We start from the raw sequence: 16,986 nt of genomic DNA on the forward strand, positions 1-16,986 counted from the left end.
GAGGTCCTGGGTTGAAATGTGACCTCAGATACTTCCTAGCTATATGACCATGTGCAAATCACTTAATCTGATTTGCCTAGCCTTTACTCCTTCCTTGAAACATCAATTCTAATACAGAAAGTAAAGGGTTAAATAAAAAAATTGGAGTTGGAAAGCGATTGAGAGAATGATAAAGAGCCATCATTCAGTGTAACATTACCTTGGATTTGGTTTTAAAGTCTTAATGAAGATGTAAGATTTGCCCATATACCTTTTATTCTCCCTTTTTTCTTCTGTATTTATGTGTACTTAAAGCATTGTGTTGCACTAAATTTATGCCCTTTTATTGAGCACTGCCTCATGGACTAATATTCAGCATAGATAGAACTCTCTTGATGAGGAAATTTATTCTACCAGCCTGACCAGCACATTCCCTGCAATTTATAGTCTTAGAGGTGCGGCCTAGATCACTGAGAGGTTTGATGATTTCGCCCAGGGTCCTTCAGCCAGTGCATGTCATAGATGGAACCTGAACTCAGATCCTCCTGGCTTCTGGGCGAATTCTCTGTCCATTGTGTTTGACTACCTTTGTCTGGTATTTATTCCTGATAAAACCTTTCATATTCCTTTTTGTGTTTTTGCTTTCATCTTTTCCCTGTAGGACTTAGGTGGTACAATATTTTGTCATCTCTTTCCGTTTTCTTCTATACACTAAACCACAACTCATTTAATCTTTTCTCTAAGACTAATTTTTCTCTTGCTCTCATAATTTTTTGTGCTGCCCTTTTTAGACTTTGGTATTTTTGAATCTTTAGTTGAGAAATGTTAGAGCAGAAGAATCACTTTTCTACCCCTTATGTATCATACTTCAGTTCAATAAGCAATAACTTTGTGTAATAGACCAAGTAGAAGACATTGAGTGTGCTAGATCAGAAGTTAGGACACCAGATTCTGCCACTGACTGTAACCTTGAGTTACTAAGGCCTTGGTTTCCTTATCTGTAAAGTAAGTGGAGATATGCTAGATCAGAGCAGCAAGGTGGCTCATTGGTTAGGCAGTGGGCTTAGGGTCAGGAAGGTTTATCTTCCCAAGTTCAAATCCAGCCTCAGACACTTGCTGGTTGTGTGACCCTGAGCAAATCACTTAACCCTGTTTGCCTCAGTTTCCTTGTCTGTCAAATGAGCTGGAGAAGGAAATGGCAAACTACTCTAGTTTCTTTGCCAAGAAAACCCCAAGTGGAGTCTCAAAGAGTAAGATACGACTAAAACAAAGTGACTAAACAATAGCAAAAAGACTAGATCAGAGCTATCAAACATGATGGCAGCTGGATGCTTTGAGGCAAAGTAAGGCCTAAACTATAAAAATTTTTAAGAAAAATTTAAAATTACACTAGAATATAGATAAAGTTAATGTTTTTTTCTAAGTTAGTATGTGGCAACAGGAATCCTTATATAAGGATTAGTGGCCTCTGTTTCTATTGCTTTGGTTCTACTAGGCTAGATGATCTTGAAGCCCTCTTCTAGTGATAATATTCTTTCTCCTCTATTCCTGTCTTTCAGGGTGTTCATCTTAGTGTTATCTGGGAGAAAAAATGGAGGTAGTCTTAACACTTTAACCAGTTGATTCATTTGAGGTATCATATGGATAAATGATTCTACTGTTTGCACCATTTCTCTGCTCACCAGACCAGAAATAGGCATAACAAAAAATTCTTTCTCTTTCTCAGGTTTTTTTTCCCCTCTATCTTTTCTCTCTCTTTCAGTCACTGCTTCATTTTCTTTCAACTTTTCTTTTGTTTCATCTGTTCTGGTGCTATCTTATTTAATCCTTTTTTTCTCTTTCCTTTCACCTATGCTTTTCACCTGTCTCCAGTTAAGCTCTGAAAGTCATTGCTCAGGACTAAATAGGTACCTTACCCCTGAGTGTGTTATTGAATGACATTGGAAGCTATATAAGTTGAGACTTTATTGCCTGTACTTGTCTACCTGTCCTTGTACTCAATTCCTGAGTGAAATGAAATTGATCTCACATGATTTTCCCTCTAAAGCTATTTTGATTGTTATTTTACAAATTGTACTGTTCTAGGTAAGCATATCTGCCCAGATGTTGAAATTGAAATGATCATTTACTGATTTTTATTTACCAGTTGTTCCCATTTTTTATTTAAATAAGAGGCACTACAGTTTTGTTTTTTGATAGTCTTAAGGAACTCCTGTCTTTGTAGAATTCTCAATAATAGTTATTTTATCTTATTTTAAAAAAATCTTTCTCTTTGTCTTGGAATTAATACTACATATTGGTTCCAGGGCAGGAGAGTGGTAAGGGCCAGGCAATGGGGGTTAAGTGACTTGCTCGGGGAAGTGTCTTAGGCTACATTTTGAACCTGGGACTTATAGGCCAATGTTCTTAATCCACTGAGCCATTCAAGATACCCCCTAGAAAAGTTAAATATTTTTTTTTGGCTTATGAATCATTTGGACCTGGCAGAAGACCACATGGAGCACCTCTTATCACCATGACCTCCTGAAGAAAAATTTTTCAATATATACTTCTCATTCACTCTCTTAGAGTTCAGGGCAGAGCATTTGTACATCCTAGGCAATGTTTAAAAAATTCCACTTCCTGTTACTGTCTACTGTTGAGTAGACCTAGTAGGCAAAATATGTATCTAGGTTTCAGGGAGAGAAGGATTTGGGGGGGGGGCAGTAAAAAATACGTATTTATAAAAAGTAATATTAAAATGTACTTCATCAAGATCACCCACCTTTGTGTTTGCCCTAGGCTGCTGCTGGTATTCAGAATCATAATAGCTGATAGGAGAAATCAAGTTGCTTTGAGACATCAATAGTCAATGTCTGTGTTTTATTCAATATTGCTAATTCGTACTAGAAACAAAAGTTCTGTGTCATATGAGAGTTATGAATAATGTAAAGTAAGATCTTGTGGATCACCAGAGTTCCCAGGGCAATTGAGAATTCTACTACAAAAGATTAGTTAATGGTCCTTCAAGAAGCATTTTAAAATTTAAGTGACTTAAGAACATACCATTGGTGTGTCTGTCAAGTTATTAAAAAAAAGTAAAATTCTCTTTCCTTCCCCAGTATTTTCTCCCCTCCCACCACTTCCCCCAAGTTTTCAGACTTTTCCACCAAGGCCTTTGACAGGACCCTGTACAAGTTTGGGCTAGAGATTTCTAGGATACCATAGCTGTAGGGTGAGGTGGGAAATAGAATGTGTAGGAATGGTTTTTCAAAGCTAGAAAAGGCATGTTAGAATAAAAGCACAAAAAAGGGAGAAAAAGGCGTTGGAGAACAGGTAATGTCTGTTCTCTTGTGGCCTCATCAGAGGTTGGCATGGTATCCAGTAGCCTTTTCTAATGTAGTATGGCATTCCATATTTTCCCACTTCTTGAGGTTTAACTATTTCATAGTCATAAAGGGGAAAAAAATCCTAATCAATAAATAGCCCGTTTTTGTTCATAATCACGTTAGTGTAGTCTTTCCTTCCTCACTTAAGTGGTATGTGCATGTGTTCTAAATTTTCTTTCATCTTCTTTTGCTTTATGTGACTGAAAATATTTAAATATTTTGCTGTTAAATGTTTATGTGAGGTTGGCAAATTGTGAGGAAATTACACTTGTGTTGATTGCATGTAGTATGGTATTTGGTTATTGAAAAGCATAAAAGTAGGATGGAGCATGATAATTTTAGCTAGCTATTGTAAATTTTTACATCCACTAATGAACTTCATATTCTTTAATAAAACATTAATAGGGAAGAAAAGTAATTCTCAGTTATTGATATGATAAAGAATTGTTTGAGACACATTTGGCCACTAAAATTTGTAAAAGATTAAAAATTTCTTAGATATGATTAAAATTAATCATATTTCTGTTTTTATCTTTTAACAGTAATGATTGTGGTAATCAGGAAAATTCTAACATTGCTACTTCTTTTCCTTCCTTTCTGCAGGTGCTCTTACTACCAATGGTATAAATGCAGACACCAGTACAGAAATAGGACGTGCCAAGAACTGTCTTAGCCCTGAAGACATCATTGATAAATATAAAGAAGCAATTTCTTATTATAGCAAGGTGATTTTATGTAACAAAAAAATTTTTTTTGTTTTCTTTTTTTCGGTATTTGTGTTGTTTCCAAGGGATAGGCGATGGGAGTTAAGTGACTTGCCTATAGTCACAGAGTTAGGAAGTGTTTGTACTGGGAGATTTGAACTCAGGACCTCCTGTCTCTAGACTTGGCTCTTAGTCCACTGAGTCATCTAGCTGCCCCCCAGTATAAATTTTTCATTCAATTATACCATTCAAATGAAAACTTTGACTTGACATGCTATGATAGCATATTCCTACTTTAAAGAAAGCTTTGTTAGTTGTGTTTTAATTTTATATCTGTGTATCATTCCCTTGATTTTATACATTTGTAGAACACAGTTTACATTCAGTATCTTATTTCACACTCAGAATCTTTGCAGATTAGTCAAGGGTAGTTGGTATTATCTATTTTGTAAGCCTCTTGAAAGCACGTCTTATTTACACTTTGTATATCCTGCAGGACCTAGTTCACATAGGTAATAGATGTTTGCCTTTGCTGTTATATACATTTCACAAATGAGACAGAGAGCTTAAGCTACTCACCAAAGTGTCACACACTTAATGACAGAACTGGAATGTAATACATATAACGGTACTGATATCTGGAAAAAAAAAACACCCCAAACAAAAAAAAATATGCTACTAAACACCAACTTCTATCAAGTAGTGTGTCCAAACTATATTCTGGAGGACCCTGGTGTTCCATAGATTTTGAATAGGAGTTCTTTGCAAATTTCAAATATAAAGATTTTTTCTTCAAATATTTTGAATGAATCATGATTTCTTTGGTGTGTATGTTTCTTATACTGATGCAGATTACTATTCTTCCTAACTTAAAGAACCATACTTCTGGTGCTAACTCTTGTTTGTACTTGATTGGTTCTTGTACAAGAGCTATGCCATCTAGACCTTTCCAATGTCATTGGAGAACTTGATAGAGCTTCAGCTTTATTGACACAGTCTTGAGAACCCAGGGTCATATACATTCTACAATTTTGCCTCAGAGGAAGCATTTAGGAGAGGTCTCTTCTATCTATGAAATTCTGTGATTCTCAAGCATTATACAAATGAGTAGTTATTGTTTTATAAATATTAAATATAATTATATAGACAAGTATTGTTTCAAAAACAATTTGATCTTGGCTTCTAAATTTAGTCCTTCTAAATTTCAGTCGTTTTCTGATATTTTGGTCCAATTTTGACAAATGTCTTTTTGTAATTACACACACACACACACACACACACACACACACACACACACTTTTTTTGTGCAATCAGTTGATAGCAAGAAAATGGTGATAGAGAAGGGAAGGAAATTCAGCTGATTCATAGTCTCATTTTGATAGAAACTATCTTAAGGGCTTTTGGAAGGAAAATGAAATGTATTAATATTTGTGAAAATACTTTGATATTTTATTATTAAATCACTACATAAAAGTTGATAGACTTTTGGAGTATATGCTGGTAGTTATTTAATAAAATATATGGAAATGCAAATTATATGCACATTAAATATATGGAAGAAAGAGGGAAAATAGACAGTCACCCTTTCTAGGACTCTATTCATGAAATTTTTCTCAACTTCATACATTATTCAGTAATTGGATGGAAAAGATGACCAGTTTATATCTTTGCTTCATAACTTGTGAATGGGCTAGGTACATTTTAGATTAGCCCTTGTCATGAACACTTATTCCTAGGTTCTTAGTTTTCATTTATTTATTCAGGTCCATAACTGTAATTTCAAAACTGTAGAGAGAATGAAATCAGTAACTATTCTATATATAGTCAGTAGTTTGCCTGGGGCACTGTAAGGTTGTGACTTGCTAATTTTACACATTTGCCCTTGAAACCAAGTATTCCTGATCCAAAGCTTGCCCTCTACCACTGTGCTGTGTTGCTACTCAGGCTGTATAGTGAGTTTGATAATTATTTGTTTTTAAGAGGTTACCTTGGACAAGTCACTGCATGTCTCTGAACCTCATTTCTCTTGTCTGGAAAATGAAGATGATACTCGCCCTGCTTCCTTCTTATTTTTATTAGGGGTTCAAATACATAGCATATGTGAAGACTGTATAAATATAAGCTCTTATTGTTAACAAGAGTACATATCTATTTAACTCTATAGTTTAGAAGGCACTTTTCTTACAATATTCAGATGACAAAACTAAAGGTCAGGGAGATGAATCTGGCAAGTGACTGAGCCAGGACTGGAGTCCAGGATTCTGACTGAAGTTTTTTCCTTGAGAGCACACAGCCCTGTTTATGGGAACTACAATGGGTTCTTGGATTCAGGAGAACCTGGGGGTGGCTTTCACCTATAACATTTACTATCTGTGTGACTGGCCCAGAGACTTTTTTAAGTCCCAGTTTCTTTTCTATTTACAAAAAAAAGTGCTGTTAGACCCTTCCTACCAATCTCATAGGGCTCTTGTGAGGAAAGTACTTTTTAAATCTTTAAGTACTCTAAAGATGTGAACCATGATGATAGTGATATTTAGCACATTTGATTAATCTTTCACAGTTTAATTGTAATAACTTAGTTTTAAGCTGACCAAAGAGAAGTGACATTTCTTATTGAGTAGAACTGGTGGTTTTAAAAGCCTGAAAGGTCAGAAGCCTCTTATATTTATTAGAATTTTCTTAAGTTTCTTTCTCATATCCTTCAGTATAAGAATGCTGGTGTAATTGAATTGGAAGCTTGTGTCAAAGCAGTGAGAGTCCTTGCAATTCAGAAGAGGAGCATGGAAGCATCAGAATTTCTCCAGAATGCTGTTTATATCAACCTTCGCCAGGTAAGGATGTAATGGTATCTGTAATCTTGCATTGTTTGTTAACTGGACACAAATAAAATGATTCCAAGGCTAAAGAGAATTGGCTAATGCAATAGTGGAATAGATGATGCATGTAGAATTCATTGTAGTTTATCAGTATTTGATTTAGCCAAGTTAAAGCTGATGAATTTATTAAAAAATGAATCAATCAATTGGTTGATGCAACTTAAATTGTTTAATTGAGTTTCACTTGACATTTACAATTTTTAAAAAAAGAATTTTTCTTTGCTTTCTATACCATGATTATTTCCTGATTTTTCTCCTTCTTCCTCCAATTTTAATCAACTCTTGTGACAAAGGAAAACATTTCCGGAAAAATGAACAATAAATTGATTGAATCTGTAGTCTTTTATATCTTTTTCTAGAAAAGTGTGCTGTGTTTTCTCTTATGTTCACTGATCAGGATTGATCATTGAAATGAATCTGAGTTTGGCTGCCTTTTAGTATTGTTTACTTTTTAATTATTTTAATCATCACACATATTGTTCTCTTTTTTCTCACTTTAATCTTAATCACCTAGTACAAAGCCTTCCCATGTTTCCATTAATAAAGGGATTATTTATTTAGCCTTTTCTCAGTCAGTTGATGCCTACTTTGTTTCCAGGTTTCTGATACTAAAAAAAAATCTTTATATGTCTAGATAATCTCTTTCTCTACCCATAATATGTACATATATTATGCCTTTCTCTTTTTTATCTTCTTGTCAGAGGAATGACCATAGGAAATAATTTCCTTAGTGATTTTTTCTTACTTAATTCCAAAATATCTTCCAGAATGATTATAAATGATACAAAATATAATTAATACACAGTAATTAATGTGTTAGTGAGTCTATTTGGTTTATGATATTTAATTTCTAGAATTCAAAATTTGATGTCATTTCAAAATTTGATTTGACTAATCAAATGAGAAGAGGGACTTGTTTTATTGAAATTTTCTATAGTAGATTGATTATCATGTTTACTTTGGATTCAAAAGAAACTAAAACCCCTTAATAAATTACAAAAAGTAGAGAGGTTAGTGGTTTGCCCAACTCTCCTCTTTGTTGGAGTACTAGAGAGGACTAACAAAATAAAGCCCATCAGATACTTAGAATCCCAAATAAAATATCATGATTATTTGCAAGATAATGTTTTAAGTTTGTTTATGCTATTAGAAAGGTAGGCACACTAGAAAGAGCTTGGGATTTGGCTTTAGAAAACTTTGGCCCATCCTAGTTCCAACATTTAATTCAGTTACCATTGATTAGGGCATTAAAGTATTAAAATTTATATGAGCTCACAAAGTCAGCTGTTCAAATATAGGCTAAGGTAGACATGATCAGATAAATGACTAATATGAAAAACACTGGGGGGTTTTAGGAACTGCAAAGGTGAGATGGGTCAACAGTGTGAAGAGTGGTGGCCAAGAAAGCTAATTTGCTTTAGTCTTAGCTTCATAGAAGCATAGCCTAGTGTCCAGGATAAGGGAGGCATTGTATTCTGCTCTCGTCAGGCCTCATGGAATAGTACATTCAGTGTTGGGTACTGGGTTTCAGAAAGGACATTGGTGAGCTGAAGCACACTGGAAAAGAATAGTATGGTAAAGAGAATAGAAACAACCCACTGAAGGGTACTGTATGCCATGGTGGAAGGAATAGGAGTGTTTAGTTTAAAGAAGGAAAGAGTTTGAAAGAACATGCTGAGTGTATAAAAAATTCTGCCACTAGAAGTAACTGTAGCTAGTTTTGTAGGCATGTGATTTAATAGTATAGAAACTACTTGGTCTCTTGTTTTCATGTGCTCTATAAGACAGGTGAGAACAAGGTATTTAAACAAGGTGTTTAAATAAAACAAAAGATAATGTGATAGATTTTTCTACTAATAGCAATGTAATGATCCAGGACAACTCTGAGGGACTTATGAGAAAGACTGCTATCCACATCGAGAGAAAGAATTGTGGGAACAAAACAAAAACATGATTGATCAATTGTTTATATGAGTATAGGATTTGGGGTTTTGGTTTTAAAAGATTATTACAAAAATGAATAATATGGAAATAGGTATTGAGTGATAATCCATGTATAACTCAGTGGAATTGCGTGCCAGCTCCGGGAGGGAGGAGAAGGGAAGAAGGGAGGAAGAGAACATGAATCTTGTAACCATGGAAAAATATTTTAAAAAATAAAAATTATATTTAAAAAATAAATCAAAAGGCATAAAGTTTATTACTGGGGCAAGAGGGATTAGGACGTAGACCCTGCTTTACCTTTTCTAAACAGGCAGAGTTTTGAAAGAGATCTAAATTTGACTTCTTTTGTTTTTTTTCCCCCCCCAAAGGATCAGACCTTTTGCATTGCTTTGGGTTCCCTGTTGGGAAGATGGTGATCTGAAAAACTGATTCATTGTAATCTATTAGACTTCTCAAGAGTATTATTCAATCATACCTACTTTTTTAGTTTCTTTTTTGGTAAGCTCAGCTTTCAGTAAACCAATTAATAAACATTCATTAAACATCTATGTGACAGTCCCTGTGTTAAGTGCTAGGGATAAATGAAGAGATAAAATATAGTTCCTGCCCTCAAAGAAGTTACAGTGTAATTAGGAAGAGAACATGCAAACAAAAAGCAAGCAATAACAGAGAGAAGGTGTTGGCATTAAAAGGGGTTGGAGAAGGCTTCCTGTAGAAGACAGGATTTCAGTTGGGACTTAAAAGAAATAAGAGAGATCACTTGTTGCCAGTGGAGGAGAGAGAGCATTCCAGGCATGGTGGACAGCCCAGAGAGAAGGCCTGGAGCTGAGATCATGGAATAGCCAGGAGACTGGTGTTACCGGGTCAAAGAGTACACTTCAGGCAGAAAGGTATAAGAAGTATAAAGCTGGCCTAGCAGTTTGAGAGTGTGGAGTATGTTGCTATACTTTCTTTGTAGCCGACTATATAACAAAATATTAAACACTTGAGAGAGAGAGAGAGAGAGAGAGACAGAGAGAGAGAGAGAGAGAGAGAGAGAGACAGAGAGAGAGACAGAGAGACAGAGAGAGAGAGAGACAGAGAGAGAGAGAGAGAGAGAGAGAGAGAGAGAGAGACAGAGAGAGAGACAGAGAGTGAGAGAGAGAGACAGAGACAGAGAGAGAGAGAACGAACCTTACAGGGGAATTATTAGTGAAAATGTCAGGAATTGGAATGGAGTGTTTTGTTTGAGGAGCCCCAAAAAGGCCAGGGTCATTTGGGGATAGAATATGTGGAGGGGTGTAAGGTATAAACAAACAACCAAACAAACTGGAAAACTAGGAAGGACCAGGTTATAAGGGTTTTTTTTTTTTAAACCCCTACTTCCCACCTTGGAATCAATACTGCCTATTGGTTCCAAGGCAGAATCATGGCAAGCCCTAGGCAGTGGGGGTTAAGTGATTTGCCCGGAATCGGACAGCTGGGAAGTGTCTGAGGTCAAATTTGAACCTAGGACCATCAGTCTCTAGGCCTGGCTCTCAATCCACTGATCTACCCAGCTGTCCCCTATGAAGGGTTTTGAAGACAAAAAAAGAGAAATTTATATTTCATCTTGAGGGTGATAGGGAGCCCGTGGGGTTTATTCAGTAGGGTGAGGTGATGTGGTGAGAGACCTTCTCTTTAGAAAGATCACTGGCAGCTGAGTGGAAGATAGACTGGAGCAGGGGACAGATCTGAGGCAGGCTGATTAAGTAGCAGGTTATTTCAGTAGTTCCAGTGTGAAGTGATAAGACCTTCACTTGGGTAGTGGTAATATCAGAGGTCAGAATATGAGAGATGTCAAGGTACAATTGACAAGACTTGGCAATAAAATGCAGAGAAAGTGCCAATTTGAATAAATAGAGGGAGGTTCCTCATTAGGAAGTTTTCCAGTTTTGTGAAATTATAGGGTCAGTCCCTAACCCTACCCCCTACCCTCTATCTTAGAAGACAGAAATATGTAATGTATTTTAGGACATTTTCTATCTAGGCTAAGTTAAAAGAAAAAAGGGCCCTTAAAAGGATATAAGCATTGATTGCCTGGCAAGTTCATTTCTTAATAATGCTGAAGACCAAAGAGATAATCTATTTCTTTGACAAACTTTAAAGTTTTATACAAGCTCTCCCGAAAGTCTTAGTTTAGCTTTAATTTTTAAAGATTTTTGGGACACTGTATAATTGTTAGCAATTCTTATTTTTATGCTAAAAATAAAACTTGGACTTGCAAAATTCTTAATATAAACATTTCCCCCCTGTGGTATGTTATTTCATTCTAATTGGATTCTTCCTATTACCCTTTAAGCTAAGTAGTACGTGTTATCTCAGTTTCAGAGAGTAAGAAACTGAGGCTCCAAAGTAGGGACTTGGCTCAGGCTGGTGATTCATGGACTTGAACTCAAGTATCCTTACCTCAAGACTCAGTACTCTTTCAGTACACAAGGCTTCTAAACCTTTTTTTAAAATTTAAAATTTTAAAATAGGCTACTTAAAGAAAAGCTAACAGAATTTCTGGCAGTATGTTAGAGATATATTATGGCAGATGCACCTTCTCTGTGGGCTGCTCAGATCATTACCCTAAGTGACTTGCTATGCATGTCTGATCTTAGAGGGTGGCCTTACTTAAGGACTAGAATTGCCTTTCGGAATTAGCATCAAAACTCTTGGCGTGCTGTGAAGTTGTTTTCATGTGTGGGTGTATAACTACATTTATTGTATAAAAATAATATGTTTCCATTTGTAATATGTGGGCTAGTTTTCTGATGCTAGTTTTCAGATGTGTTTCTTCAGTTATGTCTAGTCAACACTAGATGTCAGTAGTGAAATGCTATACAGATTAATATCTTTGGTTTCTGGTACTGTTTTTGACTATGAAACCAAAATCAAGCTTAACAGTGATTTTAGTTTTCCCCAAGAAAAATTCTTTTTCTAGCTGGCTTATTTTACTGTATGCTTGCCAGATAAACAGGCAGGAAAATAATGAGTTCTGATGGAATTCAAATAAGAAAAATGAAAGGGGGAAGTGACTTTCTGAAATAGAACATGCTTTTGATTCTTGATTGTCTGCTCCTTTGTAAAAATGAATCCTTTTATTCGAGAGCAAAATTGTGACTTTTTTATTACAGTGATGATGACTTCATTAATAGACTAGAAATTTGGACAAGAAATGTAGTATGATTAAGCATTATAGGTTTTCTTTAGGTCTTTGCATGCAAAAATTCAAACGTAGAAAATGATAGCAACATCTTAATTTACTTGTGTTTCAAAATTATTCTTCACTTTGTGGAAAAATTCACTGCAGGTGCTTTTTAAATAACAAGTTCTCCTATAACTCTGAGAACCTTTAATAGATTCATGGAATTGTAGTGTATAAATAGTGTATTTTATACCACTTCTTGTAGATAAGTTATTGTTGGTAACATGCTGTACTCATATACACCTGTTATATGTATTTCTATTGTCCCTTGGGTTTTTTGTAATTTTAATTCTTCTGAGAATTAATTGTGGTAACATATGATTCACAAATAGCTGGAGTCACCGAAAGCATGTTAGGGATTAAGGGATAAGTACTTTGGAGTTGTTAAAAGCTTTCTATAGTTCTCCAAATGTGATTTATCCTCATTTACTCTGATCAATTCTGGGCCCAACTTATAGTATTATTTGTCTAAGAAAAAATGTATTGATAGAATAATTTGCTAAGCTTCCTTTACAATTATATCTTATAGTCTAGACAATATGTATTTTTCTTCTACTTTGTTTTATCTGTGTGAATGGTTAGATATGGTTAGATTTATTTCATTCTCGTTGGTATGAATTTCACTGAGGAGGCTTTATTATTGTTCTGGGACTTGTTGCAGTTGCAATGTCACCTGCAAATGAAGGTATTTTTGAGAATCTCCATGTTGATGGAAATGCTTCTTTTGTTGGAACTTTCCATAGCATATCACCTTTGAGTTGGACAACTATCTTGGATAAACACAAACATCACCATCATTGATGTCAGTTATTAGCAGGTTGATGAACAATGCAATGGTATTTGCCATAGAAAATTGTTTTAATATTCCTATTGGAGACCCTATTTGGGGACGGACAACAAATGTTCATTTTATTTTGGCCAGGTCAGATGCTTTTAAAAAAATAAGTAAATATTAAGCATAATGGAATTCTTTATTTTTTGTGCCCATCTGTATTTGTGTGATTGTAAAGATGTGGTTCACTGTAGAAAGTCAGTTGTGCAGACATGCATTTTCCTTTTTCAGGTTTTCAACAAGAGTATGCTTTATTTGTGGAATCTATTTTCATCGAGAGTAAGAAGATCTGGACTTTGATCCAGGTTCTACTAGCTTTGTGGAATTTTGGTTCTATCACTTGTCTCTGTCTGTCTGTCTATTTTTTCATCTGAAAGAAAAAGAGGGATTAGAATTGATGATTTCTTAGTTCTCTTCCTTTTTTTCTCAAAAACTTCCATAAATAAAGCATTTTATGAGAAACTGTCATAAATTAAAAAAAAAACAGTTGTCTTAAAGATGGAAAGTTTCTTAGGGAGGTTAACAGAATCACTTGATATTTTTGTGACTTTTAGGGGAAAATATACCCGGTGCCTTGCAATTTGGTTCTCATAAAAGAGGCAACTTTAGGAGGCAGTGAAGCTCTTGCCTAGAGAGAGGGAGAAAGAGAGAGAACAAAGAAACTGCTGGCTGAGTAAGAAAGCTAGGGATAGGGACATGACTTCTTGCTAGGGAAGAGAAGTTTAGAGGGAAGCAGTTACAGAAAGGATTTTCCCTTTCTAAAAAAAAAAAAAATCAAAGCTACTGGCAGCTTATAGATAAGCAAACGTGGAGGGACTTTAATGTCAGCCTAGTCTTTGAAGACAAGTTAGAAAGAGCCAGGCACAAGCCCCAGGAGGGTTTTGACACAAAATTAAGTAGGTAAATGAAAGGAGTCTAGTCTTCCTTTTGCAGCTGAGTACAGGGATAAGAGGAAAATGTCTAGAATTAAAGGGAAAGTTAAGAATTGGTAAATAAGCTGCAATAGCACATCTTAGGCATTAATGGCTTTAAGTTTATTTTGAAAATGTTATATGATTTGTTATTTATTTGAGCAGATAAAAGTAAGAGATCTTTATTTATAAAAGGGACTCATCACATGTCTACATAAAGATTGTCTTACTGCTCAAATCTTATACCATAGGCAAGTCACTTAACTCTTCAGGAAATACTTTCAGATGGTAAATTATAGAGGAGTCGCTGATCTATATTGGTGAAAGGAATTTATAATGCTGAATCTTCCCTATAGGAATGAAATTTGAAGTCATATATCTTATCAAAACAAATAAAATCCCACACTCCTCTGAGAATTAAATTGATAAAACTCAAGTAATAAAATGATAGCAGAAGTCAGAGGAAAATGGACTAATATATCTATAAAATTATTTTAGCATCTTATATGGATTTCAGGTTAACCTGAGTTAACTAGAAAGTTTAATGAATGAGAATCCCTCATTTTATAAACATTACTAATCAAGATTTACCTCTATGGCAATCGTGAATGATTTTAAACAAATTACATTTTTCACTCTTCAACAACTGAAACAATTTTGTAATTCCAAGTAAAATACCTCGCAACAATTCAATTTGGAGGTCACTAAGTATAGGTAACAGGCCTAAGTCTGCTTTTGAAAGATAAGTGACAACCAGTGGACTGAATTACTTCCTTTGTTATTAAGCAGAATTAAAGATGGTATTTGAAATAATTTGTAGGCTATTTCTAGTATAACTGAAATTAAATGAAACATCATAGAATGTATTAAATATAAGGAACTTTGGAACATAGAATTAGAACTGGAACAGCCTTAGAGAACATATAATTCAATCCCTTCATGGTACAGATAAGAATACTAAGGAAGGTTGACATGATTTACTTAAGGTCAGAGTGAAAATTATTGATAGAATCAGGAATAGTACCCAAGTCCTCTGACTCTTAACTTCAGAATTATTTCTACTATATTGTAATAATGTTTTATTTCGAGGAAGCCAGACTTCCTTGCTTTCTTAAAATTAGTTAATTTTAGTAAGTATATGATTAAATCACTAAAATTCTAAGGACAATGAAAAATACTGGTGGGAATATAAAAAAATAGGTACACGAATGCATATGTTGATGGAATTGTAAACTGCTCTAGTCATTCTAGAGAATAATTTGGAACTATCCCCATAGGGCTATAAAACTGTGCATACTCTTTGACCCAGCAAAACTGCTACTAGGTCTTTTCCCAAAGAGATCACAGAAAAAGGAAACACCCCTATGTACAAAAATGTTTATAGCAGCATTTTTTTTTTGTGGTAGTAGAGAATTGGAAACTGAAAGAATGCCCATCAATTGGGGAATGACTGAACAAGTTGAGGTATATGATTGTAATAGAACATTATTATGCCATAAGAAATAACAAAAGGGATGGTTTCACTGAATCCTGGGAAAACTTATATGAGCTGATGCAAAGTGAACTAAACAGAACTAGGAGAAAATTTTACACGCAACAATATTTTAATGATAATCAACTGTGAAACACTTAGCTACTTTAATCAGTACAATGATCTGTGACAATTCCAATGATTCATGATGAAAAATCACTGTCTTGAGAGAGGACAACTCAGTGCATATATTGAAGCAAAATTTTCACTTTATTTTTCTTGCAACCGGGTTAATGTGGAAATATATTTTTTATGACTTAATTTATATAGGTTATCACATTTTTTGCCTTCAAAATGGGTAGAGGAGAGGTCGAAGGGGGAGAATTTAGAAGAAAATTAAAAAAAAATCCATATTCTGTGAAAAAAGTTGTTTTTCTCTTTTTCTTTGATAGTTTTTCAAGTATATAATGTGGCCCACACTAATAGATGTCTGCAACATTAGTGCTCACTGAAATGAACTGTGGTTTACATTTACATAGTAGAGAAAGTATAACTTTGATAGTTAAGATGGTTTCATTTTTGGTTTTGTGTCCCTAGCACTTAGTACCTGGAAATATTAGGAGCATAAATAGTGCTTGTAGAATTGAATTAGGTACCAAACTTGATATTTACAAAGTTCTTAGAACAATTTTATAAGTTAGATAGTACCAATAATGTTATCCCCATTTTACAAATTAACACATAAGTCTGAGTCTGTGTTGATGGTCACATTGTTGGTAAATGGCAGAATTGAGATTGAAACTCATTTCTTTATAATTTCGAGGCTAATATTTCTTCAAGTTTTTCTTCTGTAACTTTTTTATGGTTTTGGACCTTGCCTGTCCTTGTAATTTTCTTTGCATCTCCCAAATATGGCCTCTTATTATCCTTTCACTTTCTGGAGGCCACTCAAATGGAGACTATCTTGGATTCATCTCCTATTTTTTTAGAGGTAGAGTTGGGAAGAAAACCCAGGCTTTCTTAGTCCTAGTCTAGGATTTTACTATAAAGATTCTGGGGTAGCATGACTGATCTTGAGTCTATGTATAATGTCTGATTTTCAGAATTTGGTTGCCTTTAAGAATGACTATTTTCTTTATCTTACCTTTCTTCTTACCTTCACAAACTTTTATCTTTTCTCCCTGTTATAATAAGGAATCAGAGAATTCCTACAGTGTTCTGAATAGAATTAGAGATCTGAGCTTTAGTTCTAACTGGGTTCTTAAATCATTTTGTGACCTCAGACAAGTCACACCCTTACTCTATCTCAGTTTGCTCACCTACAAAATGAGGGGATTGGACCAGATGCTTTCTGATTCCTGAGAGCAAAAATGGGAATTGAGATTATTTGTTCTTGAGGATATTAAAAAAATTCCAAACTAATTTTTTTAACTTTATATTTTTTCTTAAGGAGAATTGTAATCAAAATTCCCAAAACAGTATTTTCCTTTGGCTATGGATATGTTTTCTCTGTAGAAAATTCTTGACTTGGGAACACTGGCCTCTGTTTCTCGACTGTGTTTTATCTCTACCATTTATTATCCCGTATCTCTCCTCTTCTCAGCTAAAATCCATAAGAAAATGATCTACAGTAGTTACCTCTGCCCACCCTCTTCTCTTGTCCAAATTCTTTTCATCTTGTTTCTGACCT

The 16,986-nt window shown here is 34.7% G+C and overlaps 1 protein-coding gene and 1 long non-coding RNA gene across 4 annotated transcripts in view; one reads left to right on the top strand and one right to left on the bottom strand.

The window, feature by feature from the left end:
• Positions 1 to 16,986, top strand: part of TRAPPC9 (trafficking protein particle complex subunit 9) — a 1,102,825-nt gene that overhangs the window by 65,456 nt on the left and 1,020,383 nt on the right. For all 3 annotated transcript variants that reach the window (XM_056820755.1, XM_056820756.1, XM_056820757.1), the window contains 2 exons: positions 3,951 to 4,072; positions 6,757 to 6,882. In XM_056820755.1, coding sequence (XP_056676733.1) covers positions 3,951 to 4,072; positions 6,757 to 6,882 — 248 coding nt within the window. The remainder of the gene's footprint in view (positions 1 to 3,950; positions 4,073 to 6,756; positions 6,883 to 16,986) is intronic.
• On the bottom strand, positions 13,035 to 16,521 carry LOC103105411 (uncharacterized). The gene is made up of 2 exons (XR_008917181.1): positions 16,441 to 16,521; positions 13,035 to 13,284 (listed from the first exon to the last, which is right to left on the bottom strand). It is a non-coding gene; the product is annotated as an uncharacterized LOC103105411 (long non-coding RNA).

The sequence above is a fragment of the Monodelphis domestica genome, chromosome 3 (genome assembly GCF_027887165.1).
Source record: "Monodelphis domestica isolate mMonDom1 chromosome 3, mMonDom1.pri, whole genome shotgun sequence".
NCBI lineage: Eukaryota > Metazoa > Chordata > Mammalia > Didelphimorphia > Didelphidae > Monodelphis > Monodelphis domestica.